General features: G+C 40.4%; 1 protein-coding gene across 4 annotated transcripts; it reads right to left on the reverse strand.

Moving 5' to 3' along the window:
* Positions 1–155: 155 nt before the first annotated feature.
* LOC114877161 lies at positions 156–22,073 on the reverse strand. 4 transcript variants are annotated; one of them, XM_046290057.1, is made up of 9 exons: positions 21,688–22,073; positions 11,658–11,874; positions 10,590–10,693; positions 10,140–10,331; positions 9,452–9,591; positions 9,142–9,268; positions 5,489–9,066; positions 4,147–4,293; positions 156–2,312 (listed from the first exon to the last, which is right to left on the reverse strand). In XM_046290057.1, the coding sequence occupies exons 2-7, from the start codon at positions 11,824–11,826 to the stop codon at positions 5,557–5,559; spliced, it is 4,242 nt and encodes a 1,413-aa protein (XP_046146013.1). In that variant the 5' UTR covers positions 11,827–11,874; positions 21,688–22,073; the 3' UTR covers positions 156–2,312; positions 4,147–4,293; positions 5,489–5,556. The 4 variants fall into 4 exon arrangements, with proteins under 4 accessions (XP_046146013.1, XP_046146011.1, XP_046146012.1 ...); XM_046290055.1 differs by having other exon boundaries at positions 156–3,910; XM_046290056.1 differs by having other exon boundaries at positions 156–1,991; positions 2,214–4,293.
* Between the last annotated feature and the right edge of the window lie 340 nt (positions 22,074–22,413).

Genomic DNA, 22,413 nt, shown 5'->3' on the forward strand with positions numbered 1-22,413 from the left:
TGCACATACATAACAATAAAGAATACTCTAAACTAAAACAATATACTGAATAAAACATAACAATATAAAAATTGAACTAAATGTGTTTCTTAATATCTTGATAAAAAAGAATTTTCAGTTGTACAGGGTATAATAGTCAATAATTATGTGAGAAGTATGAAATATTATCTCTATTAAATGAAATGTACATATACATAATAATACGCAATGGATCATCATCCTAATATCCTGTTCGTGAAATACAGGTATAAAATAGAAATCTGGTCTGGTTTCGAACGTAGCCTAGTAGATGTTGAAAATGAATACGAACAATTAATTAATCGATTGAGTGCACTGAATCATTAATTCGGTATCATGAAAAGTTTCAATAAACATACGTATGTAGTGTATTACTGGACCGCAAGTACGGTATTATCAAGAGAAAAGGAAACACAAAGAAAGGGAAAAAATTTTTATACGATATTACTAAAGGAAAGAGGAAAATGTCTAGGGCACGCGAATTTGTTTTTAGATTATTTAAAATTTGATAATTCAATATTCGATAACCAGTAACCGGTATTCCTCATTAAAGAATTGCGAGTATATAATTTTATTATCGCGTGCTCTTTTCGCGCCTTCCTCTGTTCCCGTAATGGTAAACCCTATAGAAATACGATGTAGTTTACAAAAACTGTGATGGAACCTTCTGTCAATCACATGTATATATATTGTCAATATCTTTTTTAAATATTTTAGAGGTACAGCTCAAACATAACGTACCCCAAGCTAGAATCAAACACCGAAGAAATCTCTTGTAGCGCCCCCGTTGTGTTCTCTTTAGACTCAAACGCTTTTGAAAATTTGCGTCCATTTTAAATACTTCGCTAGTCACGTGAAGTATTAATAATATACTAAATTAGTGATTGTTAATAACAGATAATAGTAGTAAATACTAAATAAATCAAAATATTTGCAATTATTTAATATTGGAGATCAATCTGTTTCGCTCATAGTTGAATTGAACAAGTTCAAATGTTTACTAACTTTTGGCGGGAAATTATTTCAAGCAACGTACATTTGAACATGCGCAACATTGAAATCGAAGGATTTTAATTCAGTTACAATTAAGTATTCTCGTTTTCGTTCATTTGAATATTGTTTACATAATAAGGTTATTACCCTGATATTCGTGTAGTCAAAACGAAAATTAACAGTCGATGAAACAGAATGGATATTTTAATTCATTTCGAGTACGTCTACAACTGTGCTTCTTCGATGATAAGCAATCATCGATCTTTCATAAATAGCACCATTTCTATAGCAATCATTCTCTCGAAATACAATTTCATATGCATATTTATTAAGAATCGGTCTGGAAATTTTCAAACGCAGCACACCGACAAGAAACAAATTTTTTTTATTCTAACCTCAGATCTTTATCATAGTGTACTACAGAAACTAAATAAGTTAAAGGCAAGTCAATAGAATTTATAGACTAACAAGTGGAAAAAAAATCTGTCTCTTGTTTCAAGATATCAATGAAAAGTTTCCAGATCGAAATAACATCTGCTGCAATGACGATGTCTGATATGCTACGATATAATAGAAAGTCGTACGCAACATTGAACCTGGTGTCATTACCGCGATAATTACACACTTTTTGTTGGATGGAAGGGGAATAAATATGCGCGAAGAACAATTCTTTTTTTTTCCGTTTTAAATATTCACTATATAGGTGTGAGATTATTAGACCTTATATATGGTTGTGTGCATTATGTACGTTCCTTTTGTACGCGTGTGTTAGGTGTACGCACTGGTATGCAGGTATGTATATGTGTATATGTATATGTGAAAGTAAAAGTGCTAATTCAGTAATGTATACATTTACTAAATTTTACCCTTTTACTGTACATATATACGTAACATATCTAAGCTATGTCGAACACAGCCTTCTCTAGATGCAGCATTAAGATCCAACAGCTTTTTCTTCATATTCTTTCTCGTGTAATTTGCTGTGGAATATTGAATAGGTAACGTCGAGTTAATTTATCTACGGTAGACGTGTGCAAGTCGAATGAATTTTCGTTCGGTCGATAGAAAATAAACGTTTCGTTTGAAAAATTATAATTATCAAGGAAGACTATGTTGACATTAAAAAATAATTACATCGATAAATCAAGGAATTAAGTCGTATAAAATTTGTTGATAAATTGAAAATAAAAATTTGTACATACCTAGTTTGTAATAATTATCATTTATAATTTCGTTTGCGACCTGCGTAGACTTGGGTTGCAACTTTTTTACCTTTGACCCCGCAAACTCTAGCTACGGCTCTGTACATAAATATATATGTTAAATTAAACACTTACAAATAAGTGAACTGTTTGAAACTATGGTGGACATCAACAATAACATAAGTGAGCAACAATTAGGCTTTCGATTAAGATCACCGATCACGTAGAGTTCCGATTTTATCGATTGTGCATTCGTTTGTTTCTCCTATAGCGGCGTTTGTGTCGCGTTCTCAAGAACAACCCTTTGTACATACAATTATTTTCTCTTCACACAGTTATCAAGAGTTATCGAGAAATTTTTATATTTTTTAAACTTTGACAATAAAACCAAGCTATATAATATAATTTAATTAAACCTTGACATCTATACTATTTTGTACAAGAAATAATTTATGTAACTTTAAATTATCTTGCTTGCAGATAAATAAATAACATATAATTTTAATTACCGTTTAAGAAAAGCGTTAAAAACGTGGAACCTATGTTTCAAAATAATTAAATTGTAACTCTCATTTTTCAACATTTAAATACAGCTGTTTTAAACTGTAATAGATTGCCGATATATGTATGTATACATGTATTATTTATATATATATAAATAAGTTAGTTTTTCTCAGTAAGATACGTATTTACAAAAAAAGTGTAGCAAAGTATGCTCGTTATAACATATGAAGTATAATATCACTGGAGCCATTAAACTTTAACTTGTAGAGAATTATTTAAATCCATTTCGTACGTGCGCGATCGTTATATTTCACTATGATATCTACGTTTTAACGCTTTTGTAAATTGGTTTGATATCTGAGTCAACAACTTCGCGATTCTACGTGTACGTGTTTTTTTTCTTTTCCTTTCGTCTAACTACAGGATCCTCGGTAGAATTTCATGCGTGTATGGGTATACGGTCCGGTAATGACGGCGATATATTTTCAACCCTTTATTTGTCGTCCGTGAATTCTTAATTTCTATAATATTTCAGGATCCGTGGAAACGAGGGAGCAGAGTCTGAATTTTTCACTGCAGCGTTATCCATAGGAAAGGTCTCATCCCTATTCTATAAGGTTGTCAGGATGACGAGGGTGGCCTTGTAAGAATGGAACGTCGAAGATGGTATTGTAAAGCTAAGATATTGTGAATATGAGATTCCTGCGTCCATTTTAAATAAAGGGTTAATATCTTGCTCTGCTGTTTGGTGGTATACTCTTGGTTTAAATGGTCCGATAGTTATTGCGATATTACATGTACTCCGTGAACTCCAAATGTGTGTTTTACCCTTTTGAATCCGATAAATGTCGATTTTGCGTTTCTCTTCTCTTCTTGTCACGAGAATATACACACGCGACTGCACTTGATTTTGCAACGTCCAACGGGATTTAACGCGGACGTATTCTATTTAACTTTGGTCCTTTGCGAATTCACGTGCTCGTTCGGTTAGCCGAGCTCGCTGCCGAGGCATTTTCGACTCAACTATTGCGAAACTTTCTAATTGCCAATCCAGTTCGCGATAGTCTCTAATTGTATCCAGTTCCTTAGACTTTCCTTGTTCAATCGTATTCCCGGATATATATACCTGCCATCATTTATTTCCTATTCAATTTCACTTTCGAGTCGATGCTCATCGAATTGATTTCTTCGATCTACAATGAAAAAGGAGTGAATTTTCTCCCGTTAACGTTTTTCTCTTTTGTGCCGCGTGCTGGAACCTTTGTGCAGCTCAAAATAATTAGAACAGCCTTACGTATCGATGGATTACACGCTGGTTAAATATTAAATACAGGGTGTTCCATTTTCAAACGCATTGAAATTATCAGCGAAAAGATAAGACAATATTCAAAGTTTTTCTCTAATAATTGAAGTAGTCTAAAATGTTTACCGATTATTTTGAGCAGCTCGGGTTTCTGGTTCCTGAAACTTCCTGTCAGTAATAGCGCAATAACATCCGCTAAGTTGGAACAGCAGTTGCCGTACGTCTTATGTTCTAATCGCAAGCCCTCGGTTTTTAGCGAAGCATCGTTTATACCTGGAAGTTTTTTCTACATATATTTGCCGAACGATAATTATTCTTATTTACATACAAACTGTAAAAAGAAAATCCCTCGAAATTAAAAAAAAAAAAAAAAAAAAAAAAACACGACGCGTTGCAGAGAAGAAAAGGAAAAAATTTGAGCTATCAGTTGAATAGTACTTATATTCCATAGAAAAAATTAGGAACCACAGACCTAACTCTTAAATTAAGGCTACGCGTTATCGTACGAGACTAGAATGCATATTCGTTGAGAAATAAAGAAATGGATTCGATAAAGAAACGACTAAACAAGAATCATTTGGTCAAGCGCTTAGACGAATGATATAAATACCTATTATATTTAGTGTCCCCTATCTGATGAATTTACCGTTGTTTACCGATCTGTGCGTTTACGTCGGAAACGATTTTATGTTACATATTTACATTTCTCTGTCATTCTTAGATATTTGGTACACAGTAAACGATATCGTTTGCAACTCATTGTCAGTAGAATTCATCGATAAGATTTTATCATAGAGATCTTGTATACTTTGCGAGACAGAATGTTCCTTTCAGTTGTTGCAGATTGTCAGTTACATGCGAGACGAGTATAATATTGTGTATAATGTATTCGATCAACGTAGCCTGATTCGAAGCTGATAGGGTCGAAATAATAATCGAGAGCAATGATTATAGCCACTCAAAGTCATCTCTTTGCTACATCTAACGTCGAAAGCTCCTTCGATTTTTCCCCCCCGTATACGCATCACAGGCATAAGTAAATTCGTCTTTCTATCGCTACTTATTGTACTCTTTCTCTCTCTTCTCTATATTTAATCTCTCACTTTTCGTCTACTTACAGCGAGATCAAAGTTTACCGACCCCTGAGTGGCCAAAATCATTTGAATTCCTGTCGACCTACTTGCTCGAACTTGACTAGAAATCCTCAACAGGCAGCAGCCGCTTTCGACGTTAACGCAAGAATACCAGAAACCGGAACGAGTATAAGAATTGCATAAATGTATTCCACCGAGTACGCGTCGAGCATTTAATTATAGCAGCACAGAAATCTGCTTTAGGTGAACCGAAAGGAGGAACATTCGGAATAGCGCAAAGTACACTGTGCCGTCCAGCTGGCGAACCAACTCGATAATTCCCTGCCATAGTGTACCCTACTTTCGCTTGGTGAATCATCGAGCGGCTACCGTACCTTCTTTGGATCTACCTGGTGGCACGGTTGCGTTCAAGACGCAAAGATTCACGAGCATAGGCCTCGAGTCATATAGTCCAGACCTGCACCTTCTCCGCGACGATGCACCAGCTCGCGTGATCGTAGTAAGACGAGATAATGTGCAAGTTCTCCACGTATTTGTTGATCAGTTGGTCCAGCTCGCCCTCCCTGAACACGTGATAGTACTGATGGTAGGTGATCGCGCCGCCTCCACGGTCCGACGTTAACGATTCCTGGGACGACGAGGCACTCAGTGAGTGGTTGCTGGCCGTCGTGGTCACCAGACACTCGGTGCTGCGTTTGCTATCGTCGGGATACCTCGATGGCGTCTCCTCGGACGCTGACCTCCTCTGGATTTGGAGCCTACGTTTCTCCGCGTACGACTTGGGGTACTCTGGAGTGTTGTTGGACAGCAAGGACACCATGCTGCTACAAAGTCTTCCGGTGGACTCCGCTTGGCTGCTGAAGCTGATGGACTCGCCCATATCGCTGGACTCCATCGAATTGACGGATCTTAAGTACGGCTTCTCCGACGGAGGCTTGTCCAAGGCGGCGTTCTCTTTCTCGTTCATGAACTCACCACTTTTGGAGACCATCACAAAGTCCATCGTGTCGTCCGATGGACTTCGTTGCATCTTGTTCCCCATTGGATTCTCCACGTCCAACGATTCCATGGGTTTGTCAGGATGCTCGTCGAAGCCGTTGTTGGTGTTACTCAACCAGGCGATTGTATCGGATAAATCGTTGTACTTGGTGTGTTTGGTAGGCTTAAATGATCTACTGGATTTCGACAGAGATTCGTCCTTCGTCTTTGAAACGAAGGGATCAGAGATTTTTTGGTCGGTTTGGTCGTGCATTAAATTCTCACCGAGGTTTTCTGTGAAATTAATCAGGTGCTTGCGGAATTCCTCGTTCCACGTAGTGTCCATTTCTGGTAACTGGATGCTAGATTTTGCTGTGGCTTTAACGACACCTGACGTACAAGTTTGAACCGGTTCTTGTGCGATTTGTCCCGAGTGTTGCTTACTGTGCGTTTTCTGAATAGCTGTATCCACTGCGTCCTCCAAGGAGTTCGCTACGTTTGCTGCAGCGGCTAGGAGCTTCGAAGAAGCCTCTACTGTTGTTTTTATTTTATTAGAATTTCCTAATTTTTCGTTATCCTTTCTAACGCTATACCTTCCGTCTGGAATGACAGTGCTGGTTAAAGCTGCGGATTCTGACGAAGAAACTCCACTGGAATCACTATGAAAATCGTCGGTACGCTTGTCAGATTCTCTTATAGAAACTAACGGGTTCCTTTGGCCAATTGTATCCTCGTCAAACTCACATTTTTTATAATACTGATCGTGTTTCAGATTTTCGCTAAGGTTCTCGGTGAAGTCTATCAGGTGCTTGTGGAGTTCTTCGTTCCAAGTCGCATTCACTTCCGGCATTTGAATACTAGACTTTGTCTTACTCTCACTAGAGGCGTCAACATTCTCCAAGGACCCAACCACGATTGAGCTGTCAGGAATCCTCGAAGAATGGGACGAAGAGCTATCTGTCGCAGTTTTCGTCCCATCCTCCTTCGAATCGGCCGCATAACCGGACGATTCGTCGGCGGTCATGTCACTGGGATCGGAGACGTTCTCCGCCGAACTGTCCAGCACCTCTGACTCGGTGCATTCCGACTTGTTGTTGTCTTTCTTCGCCATGTACCTCTCGTCCGATATCACACTGATCACAGAACCCACTGATTCCGGGGAAGAGACTCCGCTAGAGTCGCTGTCCAGGTCGTCGGTTTCGGGATTAAACAGCTCCAGCGAGAGTAAGCGTGGCAAAACTTTGGTAACAGCTTCCAGGCGACCGCTGGCTGTCGTGGAAGCTCGTCTGACCAAAGGAAAGGATGGTTTGGTCCTGGTGGCGAAGCCTGGCTTCTGCTTCAGCAGCTCCTTGATCTGATTCAACCTAGCCTTACGATTCTCCTCCTCTTTGCTGAAGTCGCAGCTTGTCTTCTCTTGTAGCGATACCTCAGGGCTCTCCTCGGTGCTAGCTAAAAGCGGCGCGGTGTCTTTGACGGTCTGAGCTTCTTCGACAACTTCCACAGTTTCGGTCATTGATCTATACGCCCGTATAGCTTGCAAGGTGGGTTTCTTCGTTTCGAAAAAGCTGTTTCTTCTACAGACACCATTCTCGACGTTCCTTTTGTTCAGCTGCAGTTCTGAATCAGCTGATTCGTAAGCACCATTCGAAACGTCTATTCTCTTCGTGCCGTTTGTTTTATCCCCAGCTACAGGTTGCTGACCGATGACGCTAGTGGTGGCGAAAAAGGGTCTGGTGAACACAGGATTCAACGAACGTGGAGACAAACCTGGCGGACTAGGCGGTGGCAGAGACTTGCTGGTGGCTGGGAACTGCTTAAGCAAAGGAGACATGGAGATGAGCTTGAGCCTGGAATTGTGCGAGTCAGGCGGATATTTGACTCGCGGCGAAGGCGGTGCCGAAGTGCTACCCAATTGATGACCCGTAGAGATTGGTATAATGTCTATCGTTGATTGGGCGTCCGGCTTTGGCACGTAGATCACGGACGCGAAACTGTCCTCGGAGTCGACGCTCGTGTCGCTCTGCAGACTGCTGTCTTTCGACGAGTCCGAACCATCCTCGCGAGACAGCCGCCTCTCCACACCTTCCACCTCCCTCTTCGTGGTCGTCACCGGTGGAATCTTCTCGTTAACCTTTGTTCGTGAAGTCTCATCGTTCGATGTACCGTTATTAGACGCCGGTGGTACGTCGTTTTCAGCGGACTTCCATCCTTGGAGGATTTTCACGAATCCATTCTTGATCGATATACCCGAGACCTCGATATTCGTGGTCGACTGTCTGATCTTGTTCGTAAGGCCACTTTTTAACAGTTGAAACCTTTTTGTCGCGTTGCCGGAGTAGAGGGAGTCTCTGAAGGATTCGAACGTTGTACCCTTGCAGATGATGTCCTCGTTCAGGGACGCCTGTTTCATTATGTTTCGTCGGACCCTCTCCTTTTCCTCCAGCCTCTCCGCGGACATTATCTCCTCGTTCATCGAGCTCTGCTTCAGGATGTTTCCTCGCTTCGAATAACGAGTCGGTGTTACCTGAAAGTCTGGAACGTCCTTAGGTAGTTCTTGAATGGCAGTGTTGTCAGGATTTTCCAAACTGACGTCGTCCACCAGGTGAGACTTCTGCTTGACCAGCCGTGGCTTCGAGCCGCTTATCGACGACGACGACGTCCTAGATTCGCCGTCCAAATTCAATTCGGACGTCAGCATGGAACAGAGGCCGGGAATGCTGGATCTGGATCGCACCATGTCTAGTCGTTGAATCTCTAGGATATCGCCGAGGCTCTTCGACTTGATGCTTAGAGAATCCGACTGTTTATTCAGGGTCACATTGACGTCTTCCACGCAACGCAACTCGATCGGTAACTCGTCCGCGTCCGGAGGCTCCTCCTGTTCGTAATATTTTCGATTCTTTCCGCTGCCACTTTGCCAACTTTCGAGGAACCAAGGACGATTTCCAGAGCCTCGTCTGCCTCCTGCTAATTTCTGCGATGGATTAAAATGTTTAATAATTAAATTTCATTTCCTAGAGTAAACGCGGCAGGTTCCTCGGTACTCTACCTGCAAGGCTCGACGGAAGAAGCTATAGCAGGTCTCGTTAGGACTCGACAGACTGCTGGTAGATGGTGATGGACTGAATATCGGATCGATCCAATAGCCCTTGCTCTTGCTTTTTGGTTGGCTGTTCCTGAAACAAGAATACCATTAACTGTAATTATCAAAGCCATCTAGAGGCCAAAGAAGATTGAAACAGGGACAAGGAGAGACGAGTTAAATGCAATTTCCCCGTCGCTTTAATGTACTTTGAATATCATGATAGTAACAAGTTTTTATACGATTATAGAAATATGTTAATACCCTTTTAACATACCTTTTGGAAGATGACAAAAATTTCTGAGTGTTCTGATTGAAACTGGCGTTTTTGGGTGCACCTGAACGTTTTGATTTTTCTGGTGTCGAGTTCATGCAATATGCTTTGGGCCATGGTATCAATACATCTTGAGATTCGAACTGAAAATAAAAATTACTGTATGTAGGAAAAAAAAGTTTATCCGATCGTTACTGAAATAAATCTGTTTAAAAATTTAAAGAATCTATATATGTACAGCTGCAGCCGTGTAAACAAAGAGCTTCGATTGGAAAAAAAAATGAGATCACCAACGACAGATTCGAACGGTTTACCTTGGCTATGTGCATTGGAACAATCGTATCGATTGACCGTCATGCTCGCGTGGGTGTATTTCATAGGCATGTTCGAACTGAATGCAATCCTATCGGATGACGATATTTTTAAACTGAATTAAATTGCTTACATCTATCTCTACACATCCGTTAGATAACTGGTACCCACAAAAACTGATGAAACGATACCTGAATACTTGATAAATTCCGTAACAGAGATTGCTTTCTCTTGACTACTCGATACCTATTTTAATGTTGTAATACGTTTCTTATGGAAATTCAAGCGTCACCCTCGCGTGGGTGGAGATTTAGTTACCGGCAGTCTTGCTAATTTGATCCTAATACGAAAGCGGGACCATAGTGGATGCCTTGTTTACCTTCCTGTGCCTTTGTTCCATAGCCCATACTGATATCACCAAGCGACCACCGATCCGCAGCACACGAGCAAGTTCTCTGAGCGCGTGGACCCTTCTCTCTGTTGTGGCAAAGTGGTGTACCACCGCAATTGAAAGGACCGCGTCGAAACTCTCATCCCGAAATGGTAACGCTAAATTGTCGCAAATTAGTACCTGTAATTAACAAATAACACAGTGATTAGAAAATCGATACACCTCGTGGATCTAACGACGATACGAGGCACCTATATATCGACAGTGTCGCTGTTTTTTAACGCAATTACACGGCACGGTTGATCGGAAAAACGTTTCCCGTAGGAAACGTTCCGGATACAATTAAGCACGGTACAGCAGGATACGGATGTAAGAGTCGGTTTCCTGCGCGCAAGCCACTGTCTTTCATTCGTATTTTCATGAAAATGATATATTCACCTCATTCTCCTTCTCACGCGCGATATCCGTGAAACGCTTGCAACGGTCCACTCCCACCTTGAAGATGCTGTGATTAACGCTCAGGTACTTCCCGTTGCCACAACCTAAACAAATCGATGTGTCATTTTTATTTGAAAAAAATAATGATTTCATAAATGGCATTCATAATGATTTATTCTTCTCCGAATAACTTGATTTTATTACCCGAGTTTTAATTTACGGAACACGAATTGAAAGCTCGCGCGATAGCGTAATTCCGATTTCTCTCATATACTTAACATGGGTATCGATTTCTGTGACCATTTCTCAACTACACCACCGATCTCTAATTTTATTCTACACTCACAGTGACCAATGTGATCGGCTTGCAAAGAATGGTCAAAATTGATGATCTAGATTTTCGATTAAAAAGTCGTTTAATCAAGCCAGCTTCAAAGTTCGCTGCTTGTCGATGAGTTTGTGCAATCCAAGGAGAACGGATCCCACGGTATTTCAGAGGCTGCGAGACGTGGGATTAGGCACACGCGTGTGTCTACACACAGACATCGAGATGTGTGTACGTAATCTGCACAGATTCGAGTGCAGATAGATCCACAGAGAGGTCAATTGATCATGTGAAAGCGTGAGTGACCGGGACGCTGAGAGACGAAGAAAAACCGAGCAAAGGAATGAATAAAGACAAGAACCCATAAACGAACTGGTGTACTTATGTGTACAGGTAGATGGTTGCGTTCGATAGAGGCGTGGCATATAGGGTAAGATTGAAAAATCAAAGGATCGGCTAAGCGCGTTACGTTGTTCAAATAAAATCTTAGTTATTTTGATTATAATTATTACTCAGGAATTCTGTCTCACCCGGTAGATTACAAATAGGAAGCAAGGAGAAAGAATCTTATTTGAATGTCGCTGACGGTCGATTTAAATTCCATCAAGTTACTCCGGAACAAATTAAATGGAAACATCAGAAAACTTTCACCAAAGTCGATTTGTTTATTGATTGGAAAAATTGCATAAAGTTGGACGTCGCGTGGTATTTACGAGAGGAAGATAAAAATAATTTTTACGTACCAATGTCACAGACGAGGGCACCAGGTTCGAGTTCCTCGAGAAACTGATAGATCCGTGGCCAGTGTTTGCTCTGTACAGTCTTTTCGGCGCATTGTTCGTAAACCTCATGGACGTAGGCTTGCTCAAGGGCCACCGATCGAGCTACTTGCTCTCCGTCGCTCTCAGACATCCCTCTCGTTGAGATGGTTTACCCTCATCCACACGCGTGTCCGCGATACTGAAATATTTTTAGTTATCATAACAGGAAACTAATTAATATTTTCCTATGTGGTCAGTGACTTAATTTTTTATTCATAATCATTCTTTATTTAACACTTTAATCGGATTAAACTTATAATTAGACGTGTTAAATTAAGAAATTTACTATCTCGCATTCATTTTCATTCGGATGACTTTAAGGGGAAGCAGACGAGGTGACGTTTACTTTTCTTTGGTCATCCATCGACTGATATTCCATAATCGGCTGTCGACCATGGATTCCGGTTCTGAGGTTACCAGTTTCAATACTTTCTCGTCACTTTCATTTGCGGAACGCTTCTACCTATCTACTGTGTTATAACGCACGTACGGGAACCATCGATGACCAACGTCTCCATAATCGAACAGTTAATAGCCTTTCAATCTGATTCACGTTATAATATTTCCAATAATTATAAAATAAAAATTGCATTTGAAATTCAAGGAAATTTGAGAAATTCCAAAGAAAAATGTTAAAAAGCTTCGGCGAACCGTGTTGGAATCCACAGGTAGCACGTTTGCCCTAATTAATCCGGTCGCCCTGCATTCAAATAAATCGCGTATCGACAATGAGATTATCGTGGGCAGCTGTTGCAAACTCGAAACAATGGATTTCATACTTCGGAAAAAGGATCGTTACTCAAGATCAATAAATGTACAGGGTGTCGGATAACAATTTATGAAACACGGTTTATTCGCGGCAAAAGGAGAAAACGTAAACGGAGGACGATTTGTTCTTCTATCAAATCTAACCAGAGAGAAAAAATTGCAACTTTCTAATAGCGGTTTTCAAAGAATACAATTTTCTGGCTCGTTTAAATGGCGCGTAATTTACAAAATCCAGAAATAACAGAGCGGAATGAGTAGACAATCTTAAATCGATTCGGTGACAATTTATTTTCAGTAAATAACACAAGTGCTATTTTGCAATATTTTTACATCATCAAATTCTGTTCGATATGTTTCGAAATCGATCATTTGTTATGCAACAATCTGGTATCAAGTTTGAAAGAGTACTCTGACGCCCATCCCTGAAGCAAAGTGTTCTTGTTAGCCGGCGACGATCGCGAAGGAGATCCGTCGACACAAACAGGTCGAGTGGACTCTCCGTTAACGAAAGGAGACATCCACTCGACCATCGCCAGACGAAGAGGACACGCGAGAAACGATCGGGAAAGAATAACACTTGGAATGCGAATGAAAAGAAGAATCCACAGGTAGATCGAGTCTCCTAGGAAACAAATAAGTAAGGATGAATTTTATGCTTAAATTGCGACAACATTCGACTGAAAGACACTTACATAAATAAACGTTCAACGGCGCAAAGTCCTGGTTGACCATCTTGATCGTCATTCATAAACTGATATCGCTGGGAGGCAAGCAACCACAATTGAATAATTCCTGAAGTAGTCGAAGGATTAATTTATCCACTCGTTGCTTCTCTTTCCCTTTTAAATCGTTGTAGCCGTTTCTGTAACGGAGATGCGGCACCGTGTACGCCCGGCACCAACGAAGAAATTCACCCGTATCCTCGGTGCGAATGAACGTGACGATCGCCCACAACGTGCACAGGTTCCTCGACTTACGTCTGTTCTGAAGGTACAGCTGGCAGATGTCCAGGAACGTCATCAGGTCGATGACGTTCTTCCCCATCGATGAGACGAGAGAGGTTCGATTCGGAATAATTTAGACGAGGAAGAATGCCGGCAGGAAATTTACCGAGAGAACACCTGGAGATTGTTGTTTTTGGAGGATTTGGTTCGGATTCAGGTCTGGTTTGATTTTGATATTCTAGATCAAAGTTCTTTGTTTACATGGTTCAATATTTATTCTTGGAGCATTGATTCTTGACAAAGCTGATGATTCTCAATGCTGTCTCGTCGCGAAAAAGCCAATTGATACGAGGAATTGGTCCAGGTATACTTTAGCGAATGTTTATGGAGCTGGTCGAAGATCAAGCCGTGGAACCGTGAAGAACATCACTGGTCTCGATTCGTGGTGTCGCACCACCACCACTACCACAACCACCACCACCACCCTCTTATTCCGTGTGCAGACGGCCACCGATAGAGGTGGCGGTAGCAGGTGGACCACCGAGTGCCTTCAAAGAGAACATCGAAGCCTGGTTTCTCCCTTCTTCCTTCTCGACTTGTTACCCTCTCTCGCAACGTATCTTCTCTGTTACTCGATATGTTTCTACACACCTCCCTTTACGCTCTCGTCCTTGCTACCATGTAACTTATCCTATTTCTTGGTTGATCCAGAAGTTTTAATTATACATGTGTCATATTTCACCCTGGAAGTTGTATGCCGCGGTGAAGATAATAGGATTCCCTAAGGGTGTAGGAAAAGAAGATCCCTTATAGTTTTTCTAAGCCAAGTAAGAATTAAAAAATTGATTATCTTCACTGCCCCCACCATTTGCTATTAAATATTAAATTCTTCTTCCTCCGTTTTATCCTACGAACCAAACAACCCTCTTCTATGTCATTCTCAGCTCTGCTCCTTCAAAACTGTCTCTCTGTTTCTCGATTTTCTTGTCGCCCTTGTCTCTGGTTACACGTCTATCCAGCTCGCAGCTGTACCACGCTTCCTCTTCCGCTTCCCTTCCCTATCTTTTTCTCTCACCCTATGTGACTGTTGTCTTTGAAACGGTAACGCTACTACGTTCCCACCCACGCGTGTACACGCGCGTACTGACGCCACCAATACGCGGCTGCGCGTTGAATTTATTCGATATCCTCTTTCGCATAACTGGGTTAATTTTGGTGCGCTAGTTTAACTAATTTAAGGACGCGCTACCTGGACTCTAACGTCACATCCTGCCGTCCGCTCTTCCAGGTATCTTCGTTTCGTGGAACCGTACGAAAAGAAATTTCAGAGAAAGAGAATGTTGGATTATCTGGCAATAATCTAGTTAGAAAAATTAATCGAGTGTGCTTGTTTGCTTTAATTGTTCTCAGGTTGAGGACCGATGGTCTGCAGAGTTCTTACCTGTAAAAGCCTGAATAATAAATTCCGGGCACTTCTACATATTTTTAGTTTTTCTTAAATCGACCCAATAGGGGCTTTTCGCCCATGGCTTTCACTTTCTTTTCACTTTAGCGTCAGCTTTCGAACCATTCGGACATCTTCCAAGGTTTTTCGAAAAATAAAGTTCATCGACTAGTATTAAAATTCTAGTGTATTATTATTTAAATTAATACCAACTGCCATTTCCAAGTTAAATGATACATTTCCATACAAAGATGTAATTGTTTCACAGCATCGACGGCTATTATTGCCAGAGAGAAGCTGCTCGAACAGAATTCACAGCTGTTAGAAGTGACAGTGAAAGTGTCGAAGAGAAAGGAGATGATTGAAACGAGATAGCATGTTAAACGTTTAAGGCACGCGCCAAGTTGAATAGTGATTTCAAGTACAAAGCTTTGCGCGTGTTGCAAATATTTTGCATTTCATCGTTCGACCGTGGAAAATATTCAAAACTTCTTTTAATAGAACTAAAATTGTTAATATTATTGTAAATTATGTACATACATTAATATACATATAGTTTCAAATCCGCCATCCCAAAGGTGAGTAACCATATCAACATCTCATTTTAATTTTTAGTTTATTCTACGATATAAAGACAAGACGTATTCCAAATCTATTTTGAATCGAACAGTGTCACCTTTCATGCGATAAATTTATATCGAATCCTTTTTTCTCCATTTTCTATAGACGTCCTTCGCAGATCGAGCCCCAGTTTCAACGTAATAGACGCTTCTCCCCATTAACTTGGAAATTTAACCCAATTAGAATTTATGCAACAACGCGATTGCTTTTGTCCCTCCTTCTTCTTTCTTTAGTTCACAGCGTCCCGTTTATTCCTTTAAGCTCTTCGTCAATTTCTTAGTTAATGCTCCGACGATCCGATAACGACCTTAACAAATTTTTTTCGAGCAATTTCTTGTTTCGATTGAACGGTTGATCGAACAGTTTGGTTGCTTGATTAATCATTTACTGGCTAAATCACTGGCTACCCAATCTAAATCTTTTTTTTTTATTTTGAATAGTCAACTCGAGGTAATCACCGCATTCCATTGAACAACGCGTATATTAATTAGCGGGATCTCGTGAAAAGCGAAGAAATCTTGGGTGAAAGTAGCGTTAATTCTCGCGGCTCTTGAGTTGCTCCTCGATCAGTCCGAGGACAAGTTTGCTCTGAAAAAAGTTCTTTCGTTACGTAATCAAACACCTCCGAGATTTTGTGTTCTCGATCACCTTCGATTCACGAAATTCAACTTCTAAAGATCATTCACTTTCATTCACTCTCCTTCGATTCATGCGTCGAATCTTATATTCGCGCGCAAAAAAAATGAATTCTCAAATAAATCCTTCTTGCCCGATCTATCGGATAGACAAGACGGACACTGAAAGTAACGAGAGCGGTCGATCAGGATCATCTCGAAAGAATCGCCAGACGAGAATGAACTTTCGCTCGTAACAATGGCCACCAAAGTGTATCGCGAGATGGAATAATAATTGCTGCGAAATGCGGTGAATGCAAACCGCTCGAAACGATTTGGATTGCTTGCTCTAGAAACCTGAACGAACGGTAAACAGCAGCGAATCTACGATGCTGATACTTCTTTATTAGTACTCGATAAACAACTCGGTACCTTTGCACAGGAGATAAAAGTCATTATCGTGTAATCTCTGGAACATCAGCTAGGGAAAAATAAATAACAATGATCGTTTTCAATTTCGAACGGTTCCAGACGCGACCCACATTCCTTTCGAAGTGCAAGGACACGACCAAATGGGTCACTAAAGACCCACGCAGATATTGCCTTTCCTTAACGGATATCATTACCATTAGACTTGTGATTTAAAGCATAAATATTACACGATTTTTATCTTCCATGCTTTTGAAGAGAAACGAAGAATAAAAATTTGAGCAAGCGTAAACCTGGGTCACCGTTGACCCGGCCATCGTAAAGGGTTAAACTGTTACACGTAAGCACGATGGTATCAAGAATTACCACACGGTTCGAAAGTTTCTGAAAGCAAGTTTCATTCTCGTTCTCGTCTTTATCCATAACCGTGTCGTGCCTCGGGCATCAAAAACGAACTCGAAAAATTCTTTCAACCGCGAAAACAACGACCGTACGTGAGTAGCATGGCGAAATATGCGAGCTGGACGACTGACTGTATTAATAAACCTCGAAGAAAGAAACGCGAAAAACACGTAACGAAGGACAACGACGAAAGGATTCAGCACACCAATCGTGAGAATTGAAAAAATGGTCTGCAAGTGACCTTTTTTTCACTTCTTCTTCTCACGAGTCGCGATCTTGACATTCTCCAGACGTTGTAAATCGTCCTCGTGGTTAAAAAGTCACCGGAGGCTTCAAAGTAAACCATTCGAGGTCAGGACAACCTTGTTGTAACACAATTCTCGGATACCAAAACTTGTTTTTCTTTCCTCTTATTTTTTCAAGGAAATTTTACATCGCTAATTTTTGACTCACCCTCTACGATTCATCTTCCATTGTCTCATTTTCAATCTCCAAAATTTCAGGGCCACAAAAACAAGGTCGTGCAAGATCATTTGACCAAATAATCCATTTTCTTTTCCTTTAAACTGGCACATGAAAATTATCACGATTCCTCTGACGCCATTCGACTCGCGTCCAAGAATAGATCGCTCTCTAAAAACTGCTGCTTTCATTGTCGGAAAAGAATGTCCTCGGCCTATATACTATTCTTTAACACTAGATTGCCGGACAAATAGATTTTTGGAACTAAAGAGTGGGGCGTATACATTTGATAAAAAAAAAAATTATTTAAGTTTTTCTATAATCGTAAATGAATCAAATTGACTCGTTCCGGCAATCTAGCGTTAAGGATCGATGATGCTCTTTCAAGATCGATCCTCTTGACGTTACCGCGTGATCTATCCTCGATACTTGATGTTAGTTAACCAATGAATAATGATCGAACTCGTTCGGATGTAACCGATCCTCGAATAATCATAGTTCCGCTGTAACAGTATGTGCTTTCACGTCGTTCGTGACATTATTCATAGCACTCGGGAATCGATCAGTGACGCACGAAATTTGTCGCTTTCCTTCACCTGCAGCAGGAAATTATTCGTGCTCGGGGTTAGAAACGGTAAGGGAAAAGTTGTTCGTGGCTAGCGTTCGACTAAAATCGTCACGCGATAATCTCGTGATAATCTGAAGGTATAAAAAAAAAATAATCACGAGTCGATGCAATTGCATTAATTGGCGACCAGGTAACCTTGATCCTCACGGTTCGTTCTTTCTGTCTCTCGGCAATGCCAGCGAAATCACGCGATTTTATGTAAAATGGAAAAATAACACCGACCTTCGGCTCTGCTCGAAAGTCAACCACTTGTAAATGAGCCACCTCTGCACGATCTAACAATATATGGATCATTTTCGAACTGAGATGATAAAAATGTATTAGCTACTTTGTTACGTTAACCTTTTGTCGAGGATAAGTTCTAAAATTCTAGTAGGAGTAACGATCGGTAGAACACGACCGTTCATGATCGGTCGCGTTGAAAGTACCCTGACTACCTAAAGGTCAATCCTCCTGACTTACAATGGATATCTTCTACTAGAAGAGACTAGTCACCAAAATCGCTCCTCTTTGGATTTGAGAAAAAATTTCTTTGTACACTTTCGTAGGAAAAATGACGATAAGTTTGCGGTGGTTTGCGACCTGGATGAAAATCAGTAGATACCAAAGGATACCGCGTTTTATTGTGTATCGAGTTGTACCAGTGTCACCACTTCCGTCTTTCGATACTTTCTATTGTATCATTCCTGTCCCGTGGTTTCCTTCGTAGCCTGGGAATGGCTCAAACGATCCACGTCGTGATTTCGTTCCACTCTCGAATTAACTACGATAGATTAGACGTATAATTTCGACAAGGAAAATAAAGGTAAAGACTCGAAACGGTCAATTATGACGTTTAGAGGATCCTCGATAAATTTCTTATTTAATTGTAAATTAAATCTCTCAATTGAAACATTCTGTACATAACGTTCATAACATGACAATTTTTGAGGTGTTTCTTTTTGTACGTTTGTACAAAAACTTGTTTTCGACGATAATTAAAAATCTATATTCAGGAACGTCGCCGAAGGAACAGGCTTTTCAAGAGTTTGTTTTCGATTGTGAAAATCCAATATTTTTCTTTCCACTTTAAGATCCCGCAGACGCGAAAAAACAATGTTCGATGAGACTTTCGAAAGAAATTCTTAAACAACAAAATGAAAATTTTAAAGAAGGACCGTTTGTTCCACGTGGAATATTCTAAAAATAGGAAGAGAAATCGCTGGCGGAAAGGTGTCGGAGAAAGAATGACCAGGGTGGTAATCCGATGACGAGGAAACAGGGATGAAGAAGGGTCAGGGAAACGGTTGATAGGGGGAGGGAGAGACGGGGGTTGAAACAGCCAGGAACGTTACAGGCGATTGAAATACCCGAGTGCGGGGGTGTAAAGGGGCGTCAGCAGTGACGTAGACGACAGTAGAGTGGGGGTATCATTGCGATATGGTGTACGATAGTAAGTAGCGATGGCTTTAAACAAATCTTACCCTCTTTTTAACGTCCTCAGTGTTTGCTAGCACTCGACAACTTCTCGAATCGCTTTGATAAATCATCCTCGAATTTAAATATCTGATTTAACCCCTGCAAAAGTTTCAATTGAATACCTGCCACTCGAAAGTTGGCCTTATTGAAGGCTACCTGTTGTCATCGTGAACTGTAAAATATGAAGAATACGATAAATAATGAGCCTTTTAGCAATGATACGATATCGAATATCAACTAATGGAAACCCTTCTTAACCCAGTATGCAAATGGAATGTTACAAACGTAATCCGTGTCCACAATCTCGGTCAATTATATCTGCTCGTTTGATTCTCTGAATATCTTCGACCAGTATTGACACCGATTCCTTTAAATTCAATCGAGATTTATTATAATACTTGACTCAATTTTAAGAATGAGATTAATTACCTCTATCTACTAGTAACGCAAGGTAATAAGTAGAAAATGAAAAATAAAACAATGCTCAAGGAGTTAAAATAAAAAAATGTAATTTCAACATTTGAAATGTTGACGTCATAGAATGAGATAGAAGGGAAACGAATTTGAGAATCACTGCAGCAGAGATAGCCATGCCACTGATGGGTGAAATAGCAGCGGTGGTAGGGGGTGGTAGGGTAAGGGGTTGTTCCCGGTGGTGGTACGCAGAGGCAACGTGCCAGCCATGAGGAGGGGCAGCCATGAATGAAAGTAGCGCGTATCGATTTACCCGCTGCCGCCCTAGATAAAAATATGGTAAATAGTGAGCCAATTTGGGCTACGAACCAACAACGTCATCGTGCATAACGATGCTTTTCTTTTTCTTCCCCTCCCGGACACGCATTCGCATTCCAATTCGATTCCAGTTTGCATTTTAATTAAACGTCCCGCCAATATTGAAAAGAAATTCAAATAGTACCACGGTTGTAGTAATACAACCTAACCCGGACCTAACCTAGCCCAGTTTACATTTTAATTAAACGTCCCTCCGATATTGAAAAGAAACTTCAAGTTGGCCTAATATCGAAAAAATTCGAACAGTACAAAGTGGATAGATTAATTCAAATACCATCGTATCGTAACGTAGCAACAGTCTGATAGAACCGGATCGTGAAAGAAAAAAATTAATTGCAGATTCTGTTGCAAGAATCTGGTTGCATATTCAAAGAGTTATCCATTGATCATGGATTCCTCTAAACGGTCTATTACCGTTGGTACGTTAAATTCTTGCGTTCGAATACCATGCGTTTATTTCTATTGTTATTGCACGCTTTTACTCTGTAAATCAACAGACGCGGCCGTGTACACGAGGCCACTTTTACTTCTGAATAATTTACACGATTCGCGTAGTATACAGAAATTACGTATCACGTTAAAATTCATACGTCATAGGTGTGCAAGTACATACGCGATAAACTTCAATGTACCATAGTAGGTGGATTCATCAACGATAATAAAATTTTTTATACATCATGGTACACCCTGTACAAACTTTTAAAAACTCTTATGTTTCAATATGTATTGTTGGAAAGTGCGTGTTCCATCTTACAGAGAATAATTTTACGAATCTTTGGTACGAAAGAATTTCAAATTTTCGTAACGCCTTGCTAACTGGTGAAATGTGGACCTCGATGTTACCCAGATCAATGGAACGATCGCAGCGCTATATGTGTGTCACTATCTAAAATTATTGTCTCAGGGTGCCGCCATTACCCATTCATGGGATTTGTCCTAACTCCTTGCGCGTCAATGGCACCGAAATCTACCATTCAAAGAAACGCTCAATTCCTTTGCCAAAAGCGCATAACCCGACCACCATTTCAATTCAGCAAAGCATGCGAAAACACACAGTGTCACTGATCACACGAGACATTTCCTGGTATTTCTTATGCACCATCAGATTGCAGATGCATCCTACCACTATCAACCATCTTTACAATTACCATAAAAAATATCTTTTATTCCAGAAACATCACATAAAACTAATGAAATTTAGGAACAGCATATAATTGCTTAAAATATTTACACGAAATGTCAACGTGACATTTGTCAAAAATCACATCGATTAACGTCAATGTCAAAGATCGGTAACATTTTCGTCAATTCTTTTTCTTTTTTATCGCAAGTACGATGAAATGAACATCTATTGAAAATCTGTTGAAAAAATCATACAATGTTCGCGTACCTGGGTCATGACAGGGGTGGTATCTTCATGTTTCCACGGAGACTCAACACAGCTGGGCGTTAATACGGCAATATATCCCGGTGTCTTTGGAGAAGAACGATGGTACCGCAATGGTTGGCCAACACTTCCACGCCATAACACGTCAGATATTCACATCTGCTTACTCACATAACATGTCACCGAAGGATTACCGATAAATCGTCGATAAGTGCTTGGGGTTGGACAGACACGCGGCACGAAAAATATGCACGACCGGTGGTGAACACGTTTCCTTTGCCACGTAAAACCGACTGTCCCTCCGGCAGCCCCGCGTTAAACGGTGGCTGCAGGATTGTTGGGGGTTCGGAACAACCGAACGAGAACGAAAAAGGGGTTAAAAAGGGGAAAAGGTGCGCGACCGTAGCGTGACGAAGACCGAGAACCAATGGTTCGGTGGTGCGACGTGTCGCGGCGCCACCCTCGATCCTCCCTAGCGCAATACGAATTTTAAATTTATAGAAATTATCTGCCGCATAAAAAACATAATCTTTTTCTTCCCTATAAAAAATATCATCGATGAATTGGAGTCTAAATCGTTTGTAGAAATCCATATTAATTAAACTGAATTTAAATTTTAAATTACTTTGAAAGTAAATTATAAAAAAGAGACTGAAATCAAAATAACATGTTACTTATAATAGGAACAAAAAGAAATAAATTCCGATGTTAGTCTCCTTGCTCGTATCG

The sequence above is a fragment of the Osmia bicornis genome, chromosome 2 (assembly GCF_907164935.1).
Source record: "Osmia bicornis bicornis chromosome 2, iOsmBic2.1, whole genome shotgun sequence".
NCBI classification, from domain to species: Eukaryota; Metazoa; Arthropoda; class Insecta; order Hymenoptera; family Megachilidae; genus Osmia; species Osmia bicornis.

Coding starts and splice junctions, on each gene's coding strand:
- LOC114877161 (XM_046290057.1), bottom strand. CDS start 11,826: ATGTCTGAGAGCGACGGAGAGCAAGTAGCTCGATCGGTGGCCCTTGAG. Junction 10,694..11,657: donor TGCCCTCGTCTGTGACATTG/GTACGTAAAAAT, acceptor CGATTTGTTTAG/GTTGTGGCAACGGGAAGTAC. Junction 9,067..9,141: donor TCTTCCGTCGAGCCTTGCAG/GTAGAGTACCGA, acceptor AATCCATCGCAG/AAATTAGCAGGAGGCAGACG.